Below are 19,735 nucleotides of genomic sequence, written 5' to 3'. Positions count from 1 at the left end.
ACACACATTTTAATCTTAGTGAAATGTGATTGTTTTGTTCTATGAAGTTGCAAAGATGCAATTTTATGAAATTGTCCATTAAATTATGACTAGAGTCATTAAAATAATGTAGTATTATTATAAAGCCAAATGTTCGATGCATGAGAATAAAAAGCACCAAAAACGCATGTAGCATGAATCTTAACAGGTCTTATTAATAAAATCAAACCTGAGGCCAGATATTGGGGTGAATGCTGAAAGATCAGAGAAACAGAACAAACCACAGCTTCCATTATCTCGCCATTTCCTCAGCTGATCTTCAGACCGAAAGCCTCTGAGTCCTCATTCAGAATGGATCTCAGCTGAACTGTGCTGCTCAAAGCCTAAAAGCTTAACCAGCCAAATACTTCTAGTTTCTGGTCTTCACGCCTTATATATCTTTCGGCTTTCTGCCATCACTCCCTGGGATTAAAGGCATGTGTCACCATGCTTGGCTGTATCCTTGAACACACAGAGATCCAGGTAGACCTCTGCCTCTGGAATGCTAGGATTAAAGGCATGTGCTACCACTGCCTATCCTCTATGTTTAATATTGTGGCTGTTCTGTTCTGTGACCCCAGATAAGTTTATTAGTGTGCACAATATTTCAGGGAACACAATACCACCACAAACACAAACGAGAGAGTTTACTTTGTGGTAGGTGGGTTATTTTAACCAACAACCTGGAGAATAACACAGGGCAGATTCTTTTGCTTATATCTCACAATAACATTAATTCTAAGTATTTCGCGTATTTATTGTCAAGATGAAACAAAACACCGGAAGAAAAGCTGGAAAAAGTTATTTCCATTAATAATGAAAAGGCTTACTGAGAATGTCTCACAAGGCAACCAACCACCAATACAGATTGAAATGGTAATCTGGTGAAATGGTGGAGACACAAATCGCAGTCTCCAGGTCAGAGACAGGCAGACGGAGGCAAACAAGGGAGGAAAAGTACATCTGCGACAAGTATAAATGCCAGGGGGCACGACTTGTTCTAAGTGAAAGACTCCTAAAAATATTATCTGCAAAGGTCAGCTTGCGGGTACAAAAACACACAGGGGAGGCATTTATAGGTCATTACTTTCATGAAAAATCATCTCAGGTCTACGCTTCTGTTGGCCCCATACCACCTCCAGCTTCTGCCCCCAGAACAGCCAGCCAGACACAAGCATCCTCCCCCTCTCTTACCACATCAAAAGAGAGCTGAGACAATTGCTTTGATCCATTGTTCTCAGGAAGTAATTGGGTCACATATGAACGAATTCATCAGGGAACCATAGTGTACTTTTCTGAAAAGCAGTGGTGATAAACTCAGTGAACTTTTTCAAAGAACTAACAGTGTTTTTACTGTTGCTTTTTAAAAGCTTTATTTTTATTTTATTTTATTATTTATTTATTTATTTATTTATTTATTTATTTAGTGTGTGTGTGTGTGTGTGTGTGTGTGTGTGTGTGTGTGTGTGTGTGTGTGTGTATTTGGCCTGAAGATGGTGTCAGATCCACTGGAACCAGAGTTATAAATGGTTGTGAATCACCATGTTAGTATTAGGAAATAAATCCTGGTCCTATGCAAGAACAAATGTTGTTAACTATGCTCCTATTTTCAAAGTGTGTGTGTGTGTGTGTGTGTGTGTGTGTGTGTGTGTGTGTGTGTGTTTAACTGGGGTTTCTTGTATGATTTTTGCTAGGGGGCGACTTACTAGATTATAAGCAAATTAGCCATTGGCATTGAACAAAATAATACTTTCTTTCCCAGCAACCATTAATAGTTGTTATTCAGGCAGATGTGTGGCATCATCATCCTATCTATTATGAAATGATGACAGGCCCATATTGTGCTTATCTTGTGCAGATAATAACAGTTTCTTCAAGTGCATTAGTGAAATGGCTATGTTATGTCCAAAAGACTGCTTTCACAGGAAACTATTCCATTCCCTTGTGTAAGATGAGTCCTTCCAGAATTACCATCTGCCTGTCACAGAACAGAACCCAAGATGAATTCCTTATCATACTATAGATGTCCTACAGGATAGATTCCATTGGAGAACTTTGAATGAGAGAATACCCTTCTACCCTTCAGAGATGCCTGTTGACACACTGTACATGGTAGTTCATATGTAATTGCTCAAGAAGATGCTGACTGAAAAGTTAAGTGTCTGGTCATGATTTTCTTCTTTTCTTAAGGGTAGACTTGAGGAAGTCATTTCCCCATAGGACACCAAGCTTAGGTTTTGATTTTTAAGGCTAGGAAAAGCCTGTGTGTAGGGAACTGTTCATTTCGGCTACCTCCTTCTCACCAATGGGTACATGGGTCATCTTCAGAAAGTCATGCCTCTTGTATAACGGCTGTCTTACTTCACCTTTTTACTCTCTTTGGGCATGATTGCTGTGTCAGAGTACCCGAGAGAAATGACTTAAGGTGGGGAGGGACTTATTCTGGCTCAGTTTAGAAGTTTAAAGCATATTGTTGTGGGGAATACATTCTGGCTGCAGCAGGTAATTTTGTGATTTGGAAGATTGTGGCAGGATTTGTAGACATTTTGGTGAATTAGGGATCTGGGAGGCTGAGCAATAAATAGGCCTCAGATGTATTCTTCAAAGAGTTATTCCTGTGACTAACCAGTGTTTGTCATGCTCTATGACTCCGTGCCCGAAGGCTCTACAAAATCCCCAGACAGTTCCACGGTTAGAGACGAAGTGTTCAATCCAATGATTCAGTTGGAGACATGTTACATCCAAAGTATAATATTTCATCCCTACCACCATAGGCTGATTGTCATTTCATAACGAAAAATATATTCAGCCCAACTTAAAAGTGCCCATATTCTCAACAGCCCAATGCTGCTCAGAAGTTTAAAACCCAGTCTTCTAAGATTCAAGGTAGAATATTAGCTGTGAGCTTCTGTAAAATCAAAACTACAAAAAAAGCAACAACAACAACAAAACTGATTTAGTAAGTGTAAATAATAGAAAAACAAAATAAACCACAGAGAATGGGATGAGTAACAGCAGAAAGGTTTAGACATTTAAGTATGCTTAGGGGATAGGTTGACAGAGACTTGTCCAGACATGAAACTGGAGTCACCTCCCCATGGTTGGGTGGACAGAACGGGCAGCATGGGAACAGTCTGGGTGTTATAGAGAAGCTGATGAACATTCAGAATATCTCACTATTTGTGAGGGGTTTGACAATTTCCTCTCCTCCTCTCAGGATTCATTTTTTGAGGACTAGGGCCTCCCATGGATTCCTCTTGTTTTGTTCTGTTTTTACCTCTGCCATGCTCTAACTATCCTGAGTCCCCCACACCCTTGCATCCCATCTCCAGCTTTTCATCCTTGTCCCAAGACCATAGTTTCTTGAATGGGGTGAGGGTCATACATTTTTCAGCGATGTAGCTTTGGTATCAATTTAGTGTTGGGAGGACATTTATTCATTGATGATTGAGTCTCTTAATGATGACAATTCTTAGCAAAAAACAGGGAATCTTGAACAAGATCACAGGGAAGAGTAGTGAGGAGCTGGAGAGATACATCAGTTCACAAAATGTCTGCTGTATGAACATGTGGTCAGGAGTTGTGATCAATAGCACCCATGTACAAAGCTGGGAATAGCAGCAAGTCTTCAGAATCCTAGTCCTGTGAGGCAAAGTTGGGGGAATCTTGGAATCTTCGTGGCAAGCTAATCTTGCCAAATAGGTGAGCCCCAAGATTAATGAGATACCCTGTGTCTCAAAGTAATTTGTAAAGCAACTGAGGAAAATATATGATGTTGATCCAGGGCCTTGATATGCATGCACATGCAACGCACACACACACACACACACACACACACACACACACACACACACACAGACACCACAAGTGCAATACAAGTACACATTACACAAAATGGAAGTGAGACCTTTCTATAATTGCTCCCAGGGTTCTGGGTGGCAAAGAGTACAATAAACAATTTAATTCTTCTGACTTCAAGCCAAGGTTAGAATACAGTTAAAACACTGCCACCCTATTGTATATTGCTGTGGTAACTGTTGTTTCTTATTATACAGAAGTAAAATCCCAAACATTATAACCCTAATAAGTAAGTGGATGAGACCCATCAATATTGTTCAAATAAACAGGGTTTTATTAAGCTTCCTAAGTAAGGGTGGGGGAATTGGAGGGAGGAGACATGATAATATTTAATTGTGTATGTGTGAAAATGTCAAAAACCAAAAAAAATCAAATAGATGTTTTTTGAGCTATCTGTAGTAAAATACAGTTTCTGAAATAGTTTGATTTTGAGGAATCATTTTCACCAAAATAAAGCCCAGGTTATCAATTGTCTTTTTAAATAAGCAATAGTTGATGCTTTGCTCATATGTGTAGAAGCAGAGGTCGACTGTGGACAATGGAAAGCCCTAGGCAGCTGCAATCGACTGAGAATGGCTTTCTGCCAGCTCTTTACCCTGGGACTTGACTGCACAGCAGTCCTCTGGCCTTTTCCCTCCCAGAGACCGGCAGGAATGGTAAAAGCACACAACCAAACCACCAGAGTAGCAGCTATTTAAACCACAGCTCACCAAACCTCACAGTCCACCACGAGGAGATTGCTTCAACTTTCCATATTTAAATAGACACGAAACGGAGAGAACTGTGTCACCTCTATTATATTTTCAGTGTGCTCACATGAAAATAAAAGAGTCTAATTTTCATTTGGATGTGTGTTTGGCATCAGAAGTATTTCAGTGTAATGGGAGCATGACCAGGGACTGAAGTCAGGCACCGAGGCAAGACCGCTGTGGAAAATTTTGAAGAACTGATCAGTACAAGAACACTAGCCAAAACTGAGCAAGAGGAAATATCTGGGGAGAATTTAGATTAGAAAGGAAAGTATAAAGTTTGGATTGCTAATGTGTACTAGATAAGAAGGAAAATCTAGGTACACTATGGGAAATATTGTCAAGAGAGAAATCTTTAACCGTGCATTAAGAAGCTGAGGATGTATTTGCATATTAATATTTTTAACCTGAACAGTGCTGAACAATGTGTAACAATTTTCAGTATTTTTAAGCCATACACAATAACAAAAATCAATTGAAACAGCATTTTGTAATGTTTCAAAATTATTGCATATAAGTGTATTTAACGGTGGAATTTTGTAGGTGCCTTTTGCCTACACAGCTAACCCATAGTACAATGTATTTCTTCTGCAGAATTGAATGTGTGTTCGCCATTAATTTCTAGTGACACTTTTCTCTGCTATGCCACTGCTTTGTATATTAAAAATTAATTAAATTATTGAATTGAGAATGTATAAAATTTCATTTTTAGGTTACAAATTTGTTCTTGTATTTGAAATAGATTATGAGATTGGAGGACAAAAACTGGGAAAGGAATCCCCGTGAAACAAAGTCTACTAACAGTTCTTCATCTAAATACATAGCATTTGGAAAACCGACAACTTAAAATTTTGATGTTGTACTAAATATTAGCACTTAAAGGCATGTTTATAAAGATGTTTTATAATCTTTAACAAAGAAAGACACCACAGTGAAAGTGACTTTGCTAGCATTTTGTTTAGATGAGAATTGATGCTTAGTTCATTTTCTGTCTCTGATGGAAGAGTTCAAGAACATTTCCCAGTTGGAACACGTTAGATCATGTACTGCTTCAACCTGACTTTCTTACACATGTCGATCTTAGTTGCTAAGAAGCAATCTTATACATGGCTCTGTTACTGTGCCAGTCACATTGGCCTAGTTTATGTCCACAGTAAATTACACATGGAGAGGAAAATTGAAGACAATGAATTTGAAGATGTTACTATCTAATTATGAAAGAATAAATTTCGCCTTGGCCATGATTCCCAATTGCCAAAATATGGGTTTAAAAGACAAATAATGCTTTCACATTTGAATATTGAAGAATGTAAAAACCAGTTAAAGTTCCATGCAGCTGACTTTAGCTTTTCATATTGATCAGATGGAAATAGGCTTGTATTTGTTATATCCGCCACTATCTTGTAGACTTACTATTACCAAGAGTGAAAATTCAGTTATTTGTCTGGTGAAACATATTTTTATTCTTTTAAATAAATAATACTTATGAAAAAGTAAACAACATGCAAAAGTAACATCCATGTGTAGTTCTTATTGATCTGAGTAGATAAATCTAAGTGAGTTTGCTCAATTCTTTCAATTAGCTTTAATAAATACATGATTCTCATAATTTTGGTTACTGCTGAATAAAATTGACATACACCATTCATTTTGCATGTAGTCCATTTATCTTCTAAAATAAATGAATTAAAAATATAGACCTGGAAGTAGGCACTAAAGAGATGATGATACAACATCATTCTATACACATGCTAATCATGGCAATTTACACATTTGCTGTATATATTTCCACCCTTGCTGACAGAGGTGGACAGTGGATACTGACATCATCAACTGATTTTTTTTTTCACTACAAATCATAAATGAGATGTAAAGAATTAGGTCAAATACAATCATGAAAAGAGGGAATATCATGTGGCCTTCCCTTTAAGCATACCATAGTTGTCATTCCTTTGGTATTACAGTCATGGTCATGTGAAATCAGCCCTGCTAGGGATGCTCAGAGATATCACATTTAGGCATAAAAAGAAAGTGTCAGTTACAAAGGGAACTGCAGCCTCCTTACTATGTATCCATTAGACCATGTTGTTTTTAAATATTCCCATTCGTTCTCCCAGCGATCTACATCTGAGGCCAGCCCACTTGTGGTTGGAAGCCTTAGGCAAGACTCTAGGGAGAGCATCGTAGTTAACCCTCAAGGGTTCAGAGAGCGGCTTTAGAACTCGGTCGAATTTCATCCTCAGCTCTAAAAATAAGATGATGTAAAGTATATTCTTCTTGACAATGGGCCAAAAATAACCTTGCAAATACAAAAGTAGTACATTATATTATTGTTTAAAGGCTTTTATCATTCAGGGCAAAAACTGAACAGCAAATCACAGAGTCGTATTTTCATATGTGTTAAAAAAAAGACAAGATGGTAGATGCAGTCACGTGATGCAAACAAAGCAAGACTTTGATCATAGAAGGGACTACAGGACTGTCATAAAGGAAAAATTTTATATTATATGGGATAAGAGCTCTTTGCTTGGAGAACCTGCAACTTTGAATCATGTAATCACTGAGAAAGACCAAAAGCTGTTGGACCATATCTTTGAAGTGGATATTGAAACCTACAAGATACCACATACAGTAATCCTTCAGGGAGCTGCTGGAATTGGGAAGACAACGTTGTTGAGAAAGGCAATGTTAGAATGGGCAAATGGCAATCTCTACCAGCAATTTACCTATGCTTTTTATCTCAGTGGGAGAGAAATTAGCCAAGTGAAAGAGAAAAGCTTTGCTCAGTTAATATCCAAGAATTGGCCTCGCTCTGAAGGCCCCATTGAACGGATCCTGTCCAAGCCCAGCAATCTCCTTTTTATAATTGATAGTTTTGATGAGCTGGACTTCTCCTTTGAAGAGCCAGAGTTTGCACTATGTAATGATTGGACCCAGAAGCAGCCAGTGTCCTTTCTTATTAGCAGTTTGCTGAGGAAAGTGATGCTTCCTGAGTCATTCTTATTGGTAACAGCAAGACCCACAGCTTGGAAGAGACTGAAGCCCTTGTTACATAAACCTCATGGTGTAAAGCTGCCAGGACTGTCTAAGAATGCAAGGATGGACTACATTCACCATTTGTTGAAAGATAAGACATGGGCTATGGATGGGATCTGTTCAATTAGAAAGAATGAGAGGCTTTTCAACATGTGCCATGTCAGCCATGTGTGCAAGGTGATTTGTACTTGTCTGAAGGAGCAAGTGAAGAAAGGTGGCAATATTGCTGTGATCTGCCAAACCACCACAGCTCTGTTCACATGCTATATCTGCAGCTTATTTTCACAGATAGATTGGGGTATTACTACTCTGCCCAATGAAACACTAGTGAGGAGCCTGTGCCAGGCAGCTGCTGAAGGCATTTGGACTATGAATCATATACTCTACAAGAAAAACCTCAGAAAGCATGAGTTAACTAGAGATGACATCTCCGTTTTCCTGCATGTGAAGGTTCTTCAGAAGGACACGGAGTATGGAAACTGCTTTGCGTTTACTCACCTCCATATTCAGGAGTTTTTTGCAGCTTTGTTCTACTTCTTAAGAGAGAATCCAGAAGAAAAAGACTATCCCATCAAACGGTTTGAAAACTTGCATCTGTTACTTGAAAGCAACTGTTTTCATGACCCTCATTTGGAACAGATGAAATGCTTTTTGTTCGGTCTACTGAATAAAGAACGAGTACGACAACTGGAGGAAACCTTCAAATTTACAATATCCATGGACGTAAAAGGGGAGTTACTTATGTGTTTGGAAGCATTAGAAAAGGGTGATTCTTATCTATCACAGCTGAGATTTATGGACTTGCTTCACTGTCTATATGAGACTCAAGATAAAGAATTTATAACTCAGGCACTGAGCTATTTCCCAAAGATTGTTGTGAAGGTTGATGAAGAAGCACAGTTGCATATATATTCATTCTGCCTTAAGCACTGCTACTCTCTACAAGCTATTAAACCGACTGCAATGGCAGAGTTAAAGACTATGTTGGACTTAAAACCCATAGCTAAAACTTGCTTCGACGATGCTATTGCTGGAATCATTCACTGCTGGAAAGATCTGTTTTCTGTGCTTCATAAAAATGAATCTCTGAAAGAAATGGATCTGTATGAAAGCAGACTTAATAAATCATTGATGAATATTTTAAGTGAAGAATTAAGTCATCCAAGGTGTAAACTACAAAAACTACTGTTTGGATCTGTCTGCTTCCTGAATAACTGTCAGGATTTTAGTTTTTTGACTACCTGCCATACCCTGACACATCTTGACCTGAAAAATGTTGACTTAGAAGACAATGGGTTAGAGAGCTTATGCCAAAACTTGATATCCCAACGATGTAAATTACGGGTGCTGAGGCTGGAATCCTGTGACCTGAATGTATACCGTTGTCTAAAACTAGCAGAGGCTCTCAAGAGCAACAAGAGCCTGGTATTTCTGAATCTGTCCACCAACAATCTGTCAAATGACGGAGTGAAGTCATTGTGTCAGACTTTAGAAAACCCCAACTGTCACCTAGAGAGACTGTCCTTAGCAAGCTGTGGCATCACAAAAGCTGTGTGTGAGGCTCTTTCCTTGGCTATCACCAAAAGCAAGAGACTGACACACTTACGTTTGGCAGACAACATCTTGGAAGATGAAGGGATAGGGCTTCTCAGTGATGCCTTGAGATATCCACAGTGTACTCTCCAGAGCCTTGTGTTGAGGTGTTGCTGTGTGACGTCAGTTGGTAGTAAGTTTCTCTCCGATGCTCTTCTGAACAACAGGAGTTTGATACATCTGGACCTGGGATCAAACAAGCTTCAGGACAGTGGGATCAAGCTTTTGTGTCACATCCTTCAGCAGCCAACCTGCACTATTCAGGAGTTGGAGCTGATGGGCTGTATTCTCACCAGTGACAGTTGTCTGGATCTGGCTCCTGTTATTGTGAATAACCCAAACCTGTGGAGCCTAGACCTTGGGAACAACAACTTAGAGGATGCTGGCCTGCATATTTTGTGTGAAGCTTTAAAAGATCCAAGCTGCCACATTCAGAGGCTAGGACTGGAAAACTGTGGATTAACCCCCGTTTGCTGTCAGGATCTCTTAAGTCTTTTTTCTGACAACCAAAGTTTGATACAAATGAACTTAATGAAGAATGCTCTCAATTATGACACAATTAAGAATTTATGTACAGTCTTGAGGTCTCCAACATGCAAAATAAAATTTTTAGCGTTGGACAACAAGGAAATTCTTGGAGAGAAAATCAAGAAATTTGTGTACGATGTAAGAACTAACAACCCACAATTGGTGATTAAGCCACACTATTACAACACAGAAAGTGAGTGCTGGTGGAAGTATTTCTGAAGAACCTGATGTGCCTTTAAAAATTAAAAAACATCTTCAATGGCATGGTCTTTAACATATATGAAATACTTGCCTATATCCAGAGATACTGAATTGCATTTCCAGTAGGGATAGGTTACACACTTCTCTGTAAAATGTTTGTTGTATTTCACACAGGTGTTGAGAAAATAAAGCAAAACCCACAAAAAAAAAAAAGAAAAAAAAAAAGAAAAAAAAAAAGAAAAAAAAAAAGACAAGATGGCCAAGAAATGGGTCATTTGGTACAATAGATTTTTTTTTTAGAGAGTTGACCGCAGTGCAGATATATTTCACTGGTATTTCTTCTTCCTTTTGCATTTCTGGTGTTTCTGGCTCCCTTCATTCCCTCTCTTGTCTTCTGAGCTACTGTCGGTGTCGCTGGCTTGCCTTTCCCTCTTTCGTTTGTTCCTCTGATAAAGGTCAGGGTCACTTGGTTGCTGGTGAGTCCACTCGTAGGAGCTGGGTCCAGCCTCGAGGTTTAAGGAGTGCGATCCAGATGCACTGTTGGGAAGGGACGCTGTCATGTCGTAGAAGGGAGGCTGCAACATTGGACTGTGCGTGTGCCAGTGCTGTGAAGAGAAGACAGGCGTGAACACACACTCAAAATGCAGAGAGAAAGGTAACAACTCCCAGGCCCTTGCAGACAGCAGTCGTGGGCCGAGCTGGACCTGGGTGCGGCGACTGTATTGTACAGGGGTTGTGGGCATTGCTTCATCTGGGTAACAGGAAGCGGAAAGATCAAAGGTGCCACATAGTTGACTGCCGCATGGATTAGCAGTGTCCAGAAGAAATAGTATGCAAAAATACATAGGTAGTTTGCAAACACAATATAAACGGAAAAAATAAATAGATAAAACAGTTTATGTATTTCTCCCAAATCATATTCAGACGATAGTCATTTAACACCTTTACCAGTTAAGGAGTTTTTTGTTTTGTTTTGTTTTGTTTTGTTTTTTTCCAGAGCTGGAATATTGTGCCCAGGGCCTTGCTCTTGCTACGCAGGCACTCTACCACCGAGGTACATCCCCAGGGAGATAAGTCTGCTTTTATTTTCAGGGGGGAGCCTTCTCAAATATTCACAGTTTATCCTACTTGGAAGCGAAACCATCACTGAAGTTATTTGATTTGATGTAGACTTACATAAAATTTCTAACAGAAAAATTTCTAACTACCACGTTCCATTTTCTTAAAATATACACAGAAACTTCCCACTATGTGGTACACATAATGATTTTAAATTTGAATGAAAATTAAAAGCGGCTTAGGCGCAAATGAAGCTGAGAGTTCCCACGTTGTAAAAAGACACAGCTGTCACTTTTTTAGGTCAAGAAATGCTTCTTGTGTTTTAACAGATTAGCTGGAATTTCTGACTATTCTAATCAGAGGATAGGATTACCATGAGACAATCTTCCCACGCAAGCTCAGCTGGAACAAAAGATAAAAGATCCTGGGAGACTTTAAGAGTCAGGTGAGACTTCCTTGCCGATATGTATTAGCCATCATTTAGGAAAGTTTTCTCCAAAAGTGAAAGCATCATTTTCCAGGAAATTTCCTAACTGCTTACTAATTGAAAATGGATGTTAAAAAAAAAAAACCTAAAGCACACATATATATGTTAGGTATTCATAACAGCTTCTGAATAAAAACAAACAGAAACAAAACAACAAATTTAAGTCTCATACCTGTCACTAATAAACCTGTGGTTTGCGGAGTAATATCCCAGAACTTACATTATTTTACTTATAAAACAAAGAGTTGCGAGGAAAATATTCTAAAATCAAAAACCACGATTAAGATTTCTAGGCTACAGCCAAACTATGGAGACCTTTAAATGGCAGTTCCTTCTAGTAACTGAGAACTTTTTTTTATTTATTTATTTATTTATTTATTTATTTATTTTTCCATCACAGGCAATTTATTTTGTTCTATTCATTCACAGTTAATACAGAAAATACTTGGAAACATTTCCATATAATATTTGAAACTGAGAACTTTTAAGTGGCTTTTTAGACAAAAAATACTTAAATGTGATTGACGGCCACACATACGAATATTACACACTGGGAGAAAATCTCCGTTCCTAAGAACATCTTCGTCAATGGTCACTCTCTGGGGATGTGGGATTCAAGGGTTACTTGGTTACTGCTGTCATTGCTATCAACTGTCTGTTACAGCTGAGCACTGAAGTCTTCAGCACAGGATTTCTCATGACCATGTCTGAGCATGCGCTGGGCCATAGTCTGCACTGATGCCAGGTTCAGATTTCAACATCAAATATTAAGGATGGTGTTTGTAATTGTACACTGAAACAAATGCATTTCACACGTACCGTTTTCTGAAAGAAAAAATATTCTTGAGGTAAAGCAGCATTTGAAATTGGGAAAAAGTGCATGGGAAACGAAGATCTGCCCAGCATTTCTTCATTCCTTTGCAAAAGAAGAGAAACAAGGACATCTTAAAACTTCCAAGGTACAAAGGTCATTTTCTCATGGAAAAAAAAAAATGATAGCCTTATGTAAGTAGAAGAGAAGAGTTTTCTGGTAGCCTTTAAGAATAAATGCTTGGAACATATACACATAATGTATTATTTCACTGATGATGTAATGACATGGTATTACATTAATTTCTTAGTTATAAAGTATTGAACCTACAATATTTAGAATCACATTTGGCTTTCTATCAGGAACATCTTAGATTATGTTATATTTGATAAAAGAAAACACTCAGATATGAACATAACAAAGCAAATGCCTTGCACTCACTAAGAGGACATCAGTTTTATATAGATAGAAAAGCAATGTGGAATTTCTACCCTTTAATTTTAAAGACATCTTTACAATTTAACTAAATGTTATGTGCCTTGACTTGTTGATGTCTGACAAATTAAGAGAATAAAGCCCATATTTATTCAAAAACATGCATTTGATTACCTGAAGCTGTGTGAGTTTATCTTAACACAGCTCTCAAAACTTTGGCTAGCTGGTTCAGAAGAGCGAGAACTACCTTTAATGAGACAGAAAATAAAAGAAAGAAGAAAATAAAATAGAGAAGAAACATTATTTCATGACACAATTACTTGGAGTTTGAACATTCTAGCATTAGGTCAAAAAGTCATCTAAAACCCCAAATCTGAACGATAGATCAGCATTTGAGAGACTGAGGCAGGAGGATCCAGAGTTACAGGTTAGCTTGAGATGTATATAGTGAGACCCTGTTATATAAAAACCAAACAAAGACAAATATAAAACTCTACCTTTTTAGCATTCAAAATTCTGTCCTAGTTAAGACATATGCACATAAAACTTATATCTAGATTCACATTTACAAATTTTCTACAGGATTATAAATGACTGAATGGAAACTGAACTGTGTCCAAAAGCCATGGACAGATATGAAGATTATTACACAGGCATGGGACTATGTGATATATACAATGTTGTTTTATTGCACATTACTATAAATTAAGAGTGGCACACTATCACTGACACTTGCTTCCCGAGTACAAAATATGAGTTCCCTAATCATGGACAAAAGCCAACTCAACTTTACACAAAATGCATCAGAACATAACACACCCAAAATTATTCTACCAATTGGTAGAGAGGTTGGGAGTGGGCAAAGAAAAAGGCAGAGGCAACTTTCCTTTTGCAAGAAGACATGGTTTTTGTTACTGTTGACTTTAGTAGATCAATAATACTAATACATCAATAAGCCAACACCATCCTGGGGAGGCCCCAGAGTTACATAGATACCCTCTATCAGCCCTTTCTCAGGCTGCAAACATTCTCTGTATTTCTTGTTCATAGATGACTATTTCATGATGTGTATAACAGATGTCTTTTAAATTTTAAATTCAGGCCCTAGCAATGTTCATGGAATGGTTTCCCAAGAAAGACTAATTGAGAAGGACTTTCTTCGAGATAACAGGTACTTGAGCATTGTCAACAAGGTAAAACAGCCTTGCTATATAAAATTTAGTTATTTGTTTTTAATTCGTGTAGATTTTCACTTTCACGTTGCTAGCAACCTTCATTGGTACTTCTTGCTTGGTTCTGAAATAGAACTTTAAAAGTTTTGATACAGAAGAGAGAAGTTTGGTTTGGTAATTTGGTAGGTAATAGCAATTAATTACACATTAAAAATTAGATATGTACCCATAACAACAGTGATGACAGAGATATTTTTTGTTGTCCTATATTATATAGAAAACAAAATGATTAAGCCCTTGAGAATAGTACCAACAAAAAAGCACATTTTGAAGACTGATGGGTGACAGAACTTACCAGATACTGCAAAAATTTGATAGTTCTGACAGAGAATTTTTTATTGTCCTACACCAGAGGTTCTTAACCTGTGGGTCAAGAACCCTTTGGGAGGTCACATATAAGATATCCTGCATATCAGATATTTACATTACAATTTATAACAGTAGCAAAACTACAGTTATGAAGTAGTAATGAAATAATTTTATGCTTGGGGGGGGGTCATCACAACATGAGGAGCTGTATTGAAGGGTCAGAGCATTTGGAAGGTTGAGAACCACTACCCTATATTATATAGAAAACAAAATGTTTATGCCCTGGAGCACAGCAGTAATAAAGCACACATTGAAGACTGATCAGGGACAGAACTTACCAAACCGATACTGCACATTAATTGGTCTTCCATACAAACGAATTCCATTTAGCAAAGCTATGGCATAAGACACAGATTCAGGATGCTTGAAGCAGACAAAACCAAAGGACTTCGGCTTTCCATCTCTATCTTTGCAAAGAGTCACTTTGGTTAGTGGCCCGGCCTGTAAGAAACTAAAATTATTTTCTCATAAATCCAAAGATTTTTGTTTTTACACTAAGATAAATTAAACAAATTCGAGTTTGACTACAGTCAAAGAACAGTCATAAATAACTCCACATATAATGCATCTTCCCAATAAACAACACAGCTACTTACTTACGCAACCTTTCTAGCTTATCAAAAACATTTATGGAAAAGGAACTTATAGGGTGTAGTTTAAATATTACAAAGAAAGAAAGGCAATCTTTATTTTCGGCTTTACAAATCAACTTAGAGAATATTTGAAGCTCAGGTTAAGACGGGACGACCTCTCTGCACATATTAGCCGTACTCAACTGAAAAGTAAATTGTAATGAGAAAAACCATGTTGTTTGAGCTGCCTGCTGTCAAGAAGGACGGCAACATGACAAGATGGACTCATTTTTCCTGCTAAGGAACTGCATAAGGTCCAGGGTGTTGGCTCAGTGGGGAAAAGTGCCACCACTTCAGTGTGAGGACTTGAGTTTGAGTCAGCAGAATGCAAATTGCCAGAATCTAGAGGACAAGCCAGCCTGGTGTATACAACAGAAAACAGGTCTCAAACAGAGGGGAAAATCAAGGACCAACTTAAGTGTTCTCTGACCTCCACAATCACGGACATGAATGCTTGTACACACATACACACACACACACACACACACACACACACACACACACACACACACGTGTGCGCTCAAATGTACACATACCTGCATATACTCCAGTGTTTCTAGGAGAAACTAAATCTATTATGCATTTCCATTCAGTAACACCGCTTCATAAATATGCCCAAAGGAAATCTATCTGATTATGTTTAAGATCTGGTAGACTAGGTAAGCTATTCAAAAGAGTGAACAATTTAAAAAGTGGCAACTAGAAATATTCCATGGTGACTTCTTAAAACAACATAGAGTACCACAAATTTTAAGTTTCAGAATGTGCAACTACAAAAACTGTAGTGGGTAAAACAAAGCAAGGAAACAAAGCTAAATATCAGAGAACAGTGTTAATCACATCTGAGGGAAAAATACATAAATTAATTATCTCCATCATTGTTGGTTATGTTCACAAGACTGGAACTGACTTAGAGCTGTATACTTTAATAATTATTTTTCTCTGCAGGCTTGGGTAAATATACACATAGTTGCCTTTTATCCATAAGAAGATACTGCCAGCCGGGCGGTGGTGGCGCACGCCTTTAATCCCAGCACTCGGGAGGCAGAGGCAGGTGGATCTCTGTGAGTTCGAGGCCAGTCTGGTCTCCAAAGCGAGTTCTAGGAAAGGCGCAAAGCTACGCAGAGAAACCCTGTCTCGAAGAAAAAAAAAAAAAAAGGTACTGCCATGCTTACAACAGTGCTGTACCTTGGATTTCAGTCTTTCTTCTCTGAATGCTTTGCTGGGGATTAGTTCATACTCCCTTTCTCTGAACAGGAGGAAGTTAGGGAAACGATTTCCCCATGGCTGCCTCTCTATGAAGACAGCTTCCTGAGATGCTGTGTCATGGAACTTCACACTCAATATATTTGAAACTGCAATCATTGTCTTTCTCCTACTCTAAATCCCTAATATTTCCTGGTAAGAAGGACAAAAATGTATTTGAATTTAAAAAAAGGATATTGAGAAATTTGAAATAGGTTATAAAAAAATTATATAGTAATAAAGGAATTATTCTGTGTTCTAGTTTTTATTTTCCTCTACTAACATTACAGTATGCAGTAGCATACAAAGACAAGATTTACTTCTAAACCTAATCCCAAACTCCTTATTTCCTGAGTGCTGGCAGCTGAGCCTAGAAGCTTGTTAATGCAGGGCAAATGCTAATCACTGACCCACACTCCCAGTTCCTCTATAATATTTTTAAAGGTAAAATTCAACTGGCTTTTCTGAAATCAATAATTACATAACTTTCTTTTAAAGTCAGAAGGAGACATTTTCAGGGCAGCTGAAATGGGGTTTTGCTCCTTGCTCCTATTTCTGATGTTACATCTTTCAGATGATCCTTTACATTAGCAGACTTTCCACAGGCAAAGTGAAAACATAGGTTTACTGCTCGACCCATTCAACAGGATCTAAATTTTAATCAAGGGGGAAAAGGAAGTCATAAAAGAAGTAAGGAGCTCCTATATATTGCCTGTCCTATGCACACAACTGCTGCGGACTTAGTTCTTCCTGACTAGATAGCTCAGGTGTCAGAGGACTTGCAATCCCACAAACCATCACTCCTCACCGTCTCCCTTGGAGGCTCAAGAGGAAAGCTTTCTGGAGAGCTAAGCTTACTCCTTTTCCCAACAGTGATTTTCAAACCCTATTGGGTCTTAAAATAATAATGTTTTTAGAGGGAAAACTTTAAAATGGCAATGGATAAAGATAAAAGTCTTAAATATATGATTTTAAATAATAAAAATGTTAATGTTTAAAAGGAGAGCTCTCTATGGGTAGCAAAGGCACGCTTTACTAGAATTTAGAGACAAAGTAAGTACTTTAAATATTATTTAAAACAAACAAACAAAAAATCCTTCCATAGCCAGTATCCAAACTTCATTCTCCATATGCATCTCTGTTATTGTGTCCCTGAGAATTTTCCCTTATTTTGAAAGTTCAAGTCACTTTTGATTTCTTTTTATTATTCTATTAGTAATAATATTATTAGTATTATTACCAATAACGATAGTCCTATTAGTAGCAGTCAACAGCACTGGCTGTAGCTGTTTTATTGAGCTAAGTTTATTTCTGGCAATTATATTACATTTCAGACACTATTACTCCCATTTGACATTATAGGGCACACAAACTGAGACTCAAATATTGACTAGCCCCCCAATCCCCCATCTCCCTCCGTCACACTGCTCAGCGCTCTGTCAACAGTTTTTGCATACTATTTACCTGTCTGCTTTGCAGATTGGCATAAATCATGGGAAACAGTTTGGATTTCCCCCCTTAAAGCCTCCTGTGGGCACTTGAGTTTGCTCCATCATTCTGAGTCATTAACCAACTAGGTGAGAGGCTGAAGACGCCCCTCTCTGGCAAGTGTGTTTACCAATTCTCATAAAGGCTCCCTAAGGAGCAGGACCAGGGAGCCCAGCAGTTAGTCATGGAGAATTGATTGCCTAGCATTTCAGTAATCACTTGTATGATTCTAGAATAAACTGCTCTCCCCATCAAAAGGCTTGGGACAAAGGGTAATGGCCAGGGACGGGTACCATTTTTTTTTTTTTTTTTTTCAGATTGGACGTAAGGGTGCTTACTACCCCATGAGGACAGGGACGGGGTCGTATTGTGTTCCCGCAGCCCATCCAGGGCCCGCAGCGGCTCGGGGAGCCCTCACTAGGGGGCTGGCAGGCTGGAGGGCAGGGCTGGGAGGTCGTGGCCCACCCGGGGGGCTGCAGAGGAGGCGGGGACAGAGAAGCCACTCATCCCCGGAACCAGCAGCACTTGTGTGTGCCCAAGTGAAGGAAGGGAGACCCGAGCTCCGCTGGGGCGGGGTCCCGGGGCTCCACAGCCGCCGCCCGGCCTTCCCCGCGGACGGTACCTGAAGGAACAGCTCGTAAAGAATCTCTTCCCGTACTCGGGCCTCTAAATTGCCCACAAACACGGTCCTGTCAGCCTCCTCCTGAGCCGGGAACATCCCTGCGGTCCCCGCAGCCAGGGAGAGGTGGGGGGGGGGGGGCGGGGGACGGAGGCGATGCCGAGGCCACGCCCCCTCGCTCCGCTTTCCTGCGCGGCCCCGAGAGAGGGTAGCAGCCGAGCCGCCGGAGCCGGGCGCGCGCCGCGGGGCGGGGCGGCCACGCCCACATGCTCTCCCCCCCCCCCAACCCGCCCCGCCGCGGGAACCGCCCACCACCCCGCCAGCCCCGCCCCCATCTGGCTAGAGACCCCCGCGACTGGCCCGAGGGCTTCACCTGCACACTTGGCACACAGTGCCTCTTGTCTCTTCCTGAACGAGATTAAAGATTAATTTTAGTTCTTTTTTGCAAGCTATATTTGCAATAAAGTGACTAGAAAGGTGGTTTAAGATGGACTCGCCAGTATAGATATGCTTAGAGTAGTGTGAAAAGTTAATTTGCCTCTGAAGAGTAAATGGGTAGATCACTAACATGGTGGTAAATTTGTTATTGTTAAAGTACAATCTAAAGAAACGTCTACCTGCATAGATATTGTTAGCAGAGAGAGCTAAACTGAACATTTATTTGTCCTTTAAGTGATCCCAAGACAGGTCTTTGAAAAATATTATGTGGGCTCTGAAAGGCTACTGAACTCAAGAAAACACCGTGTATCAATGAATCATTGGAAAATGACTACCGAGGACCCTCAAATCGTCCTGGAAAGATCATTCAGTAATCAGATCACGACTTGGTCTTTATTTGGTAGAGAGATGGGAATTTATGAGACTTGTTTCTGCTTGGTTGATTGATCAGAAAACTCTTTTCTAAAGAAAAGGAAATAGTTGGGGAACTCTTACAGAAATGTTCAACTTCCTTAGCCATGAGGGACATGCAAATTAAAACTACTTTGAGATTTCATCTTAACACAGACAACAGGGCCAAGATCAATCAGACAAATGACAGAACATGCTGGCAAAGATGTGGGTAAAGGGGAACACTAACCCATTGCTTGTGGGAGTCCAAACTGTCTCAGCCACTATGGAAATCAGTGTGGCAGTTTCTTAGGAAGATCTGCCTCAAGATCCAGCTATACTCCCAGGAACATACCCAAAGTACCCTACATCCTGCTACGACATCATCCATGTACATTGCTGCTCTATTCATAATGGATAGAAACTGGAAACAGTCTAGGTGTCCATCAACTGATGAACAGATAATAAAAATGTGGCACATTTATAAAATAGAACATTATTCTGCTGCTAGATGTGAAATTAGGAAGTGTCCAGCTAAATAGATGGA

The 19,735-nt window shown here is 39.2% G+C and overlaps 1 protein-coding gene and 1 pseudogene across 2 annotated transcripts; one reads left to right on the top strand and one right to left on the bottom strand.

Moving 5' to 3' along the window:
- Positions 1-7,061: 7,061 nt before the first annotated feature.
- LOC102924143 (NACHT, LRR and PYD domains-containing protein 14 pseudogene) lies at positions 7,062-10,001 on the top strand (annotated as a pseudogene). Its single transcript, XR_013043814.1, has one exon. The product of XR_013043814.1 is annotated as an NACHT, LRR and PYD domains-containing protein 14 pseudogene (transcript).
- Positions 10,002-10,254: 253 nt separating this feature from the next.
- Rbm11 (RNA binding motif protein 11) lies at positions 10,255-18,564 on the bottom strand. Its single transcript, XM_016002145.3, has 5 exons — positions 18,364-18,564; positions 14,655-14,817; positions 12,950-13,022; positions 12,349-12,445; positions 10,255-10,588 (listed from the first exon to the last, which is right to left on the bottom strand). Exons 1-5 carry the CDS (start codon positions 18,457-18,459, stop codon positions 10,310-10,312), a joined length of 708 nt encoding a protein of 235 aa, XP_015857631.1. The 5' UTR covers positions 18,460-18,564; the 3' UTR covers positions 10,255-10,309.
- Positions 18,565-19,735: the final 1,171 nt, after the last annotated feature.

This window comes from Peromyscus maniculatus, chromosome 12 (assembly GCF_049852395.1).
Source record: "Peromyscus maniculatus bairdii isolate BWxNUB_F1_BW_parent chromosome 12, HU_Pman_BW_mat_3.1, whole genome shotgun sequence".
Classification (NCBI taxonomy): Eukaryota; Metazoa; Chordata; class Mammalia; order Rodentia; family Cricetidae; genus Peromyscus; species Peromyscus maniculatus.
Note: the sequence above shows the minus strand (reverse complement) of the source record. Positions and strands in the feature narration are given on the sequence as shown.

Bases quoted from the DNA above. Each gene is read 5' to 3' on its own strand.
- Rbm11 (XM_016002145.3), bottom strand. From the start codon at position 18,459: ATGTTCCCGGCTCAGGAGGAGGCTGACAGGACCGTGTTTGTGGGCAAT. The intron at 13,023-14,654 runs GTAAGTTCTGTC...GTCTCATTAAAG, and splicing joins TAATGTGCAGTATCGGTTTG to GTAGTTCTCGCTCTTCTGAA. The intron at 12,446-12,949 runs GTAATCAAATGC...TCTTTTGCAAAG, and splicing joins ATAAACTCACACAGCTTCAG to GAATGAAGAAATGCTGGGCA.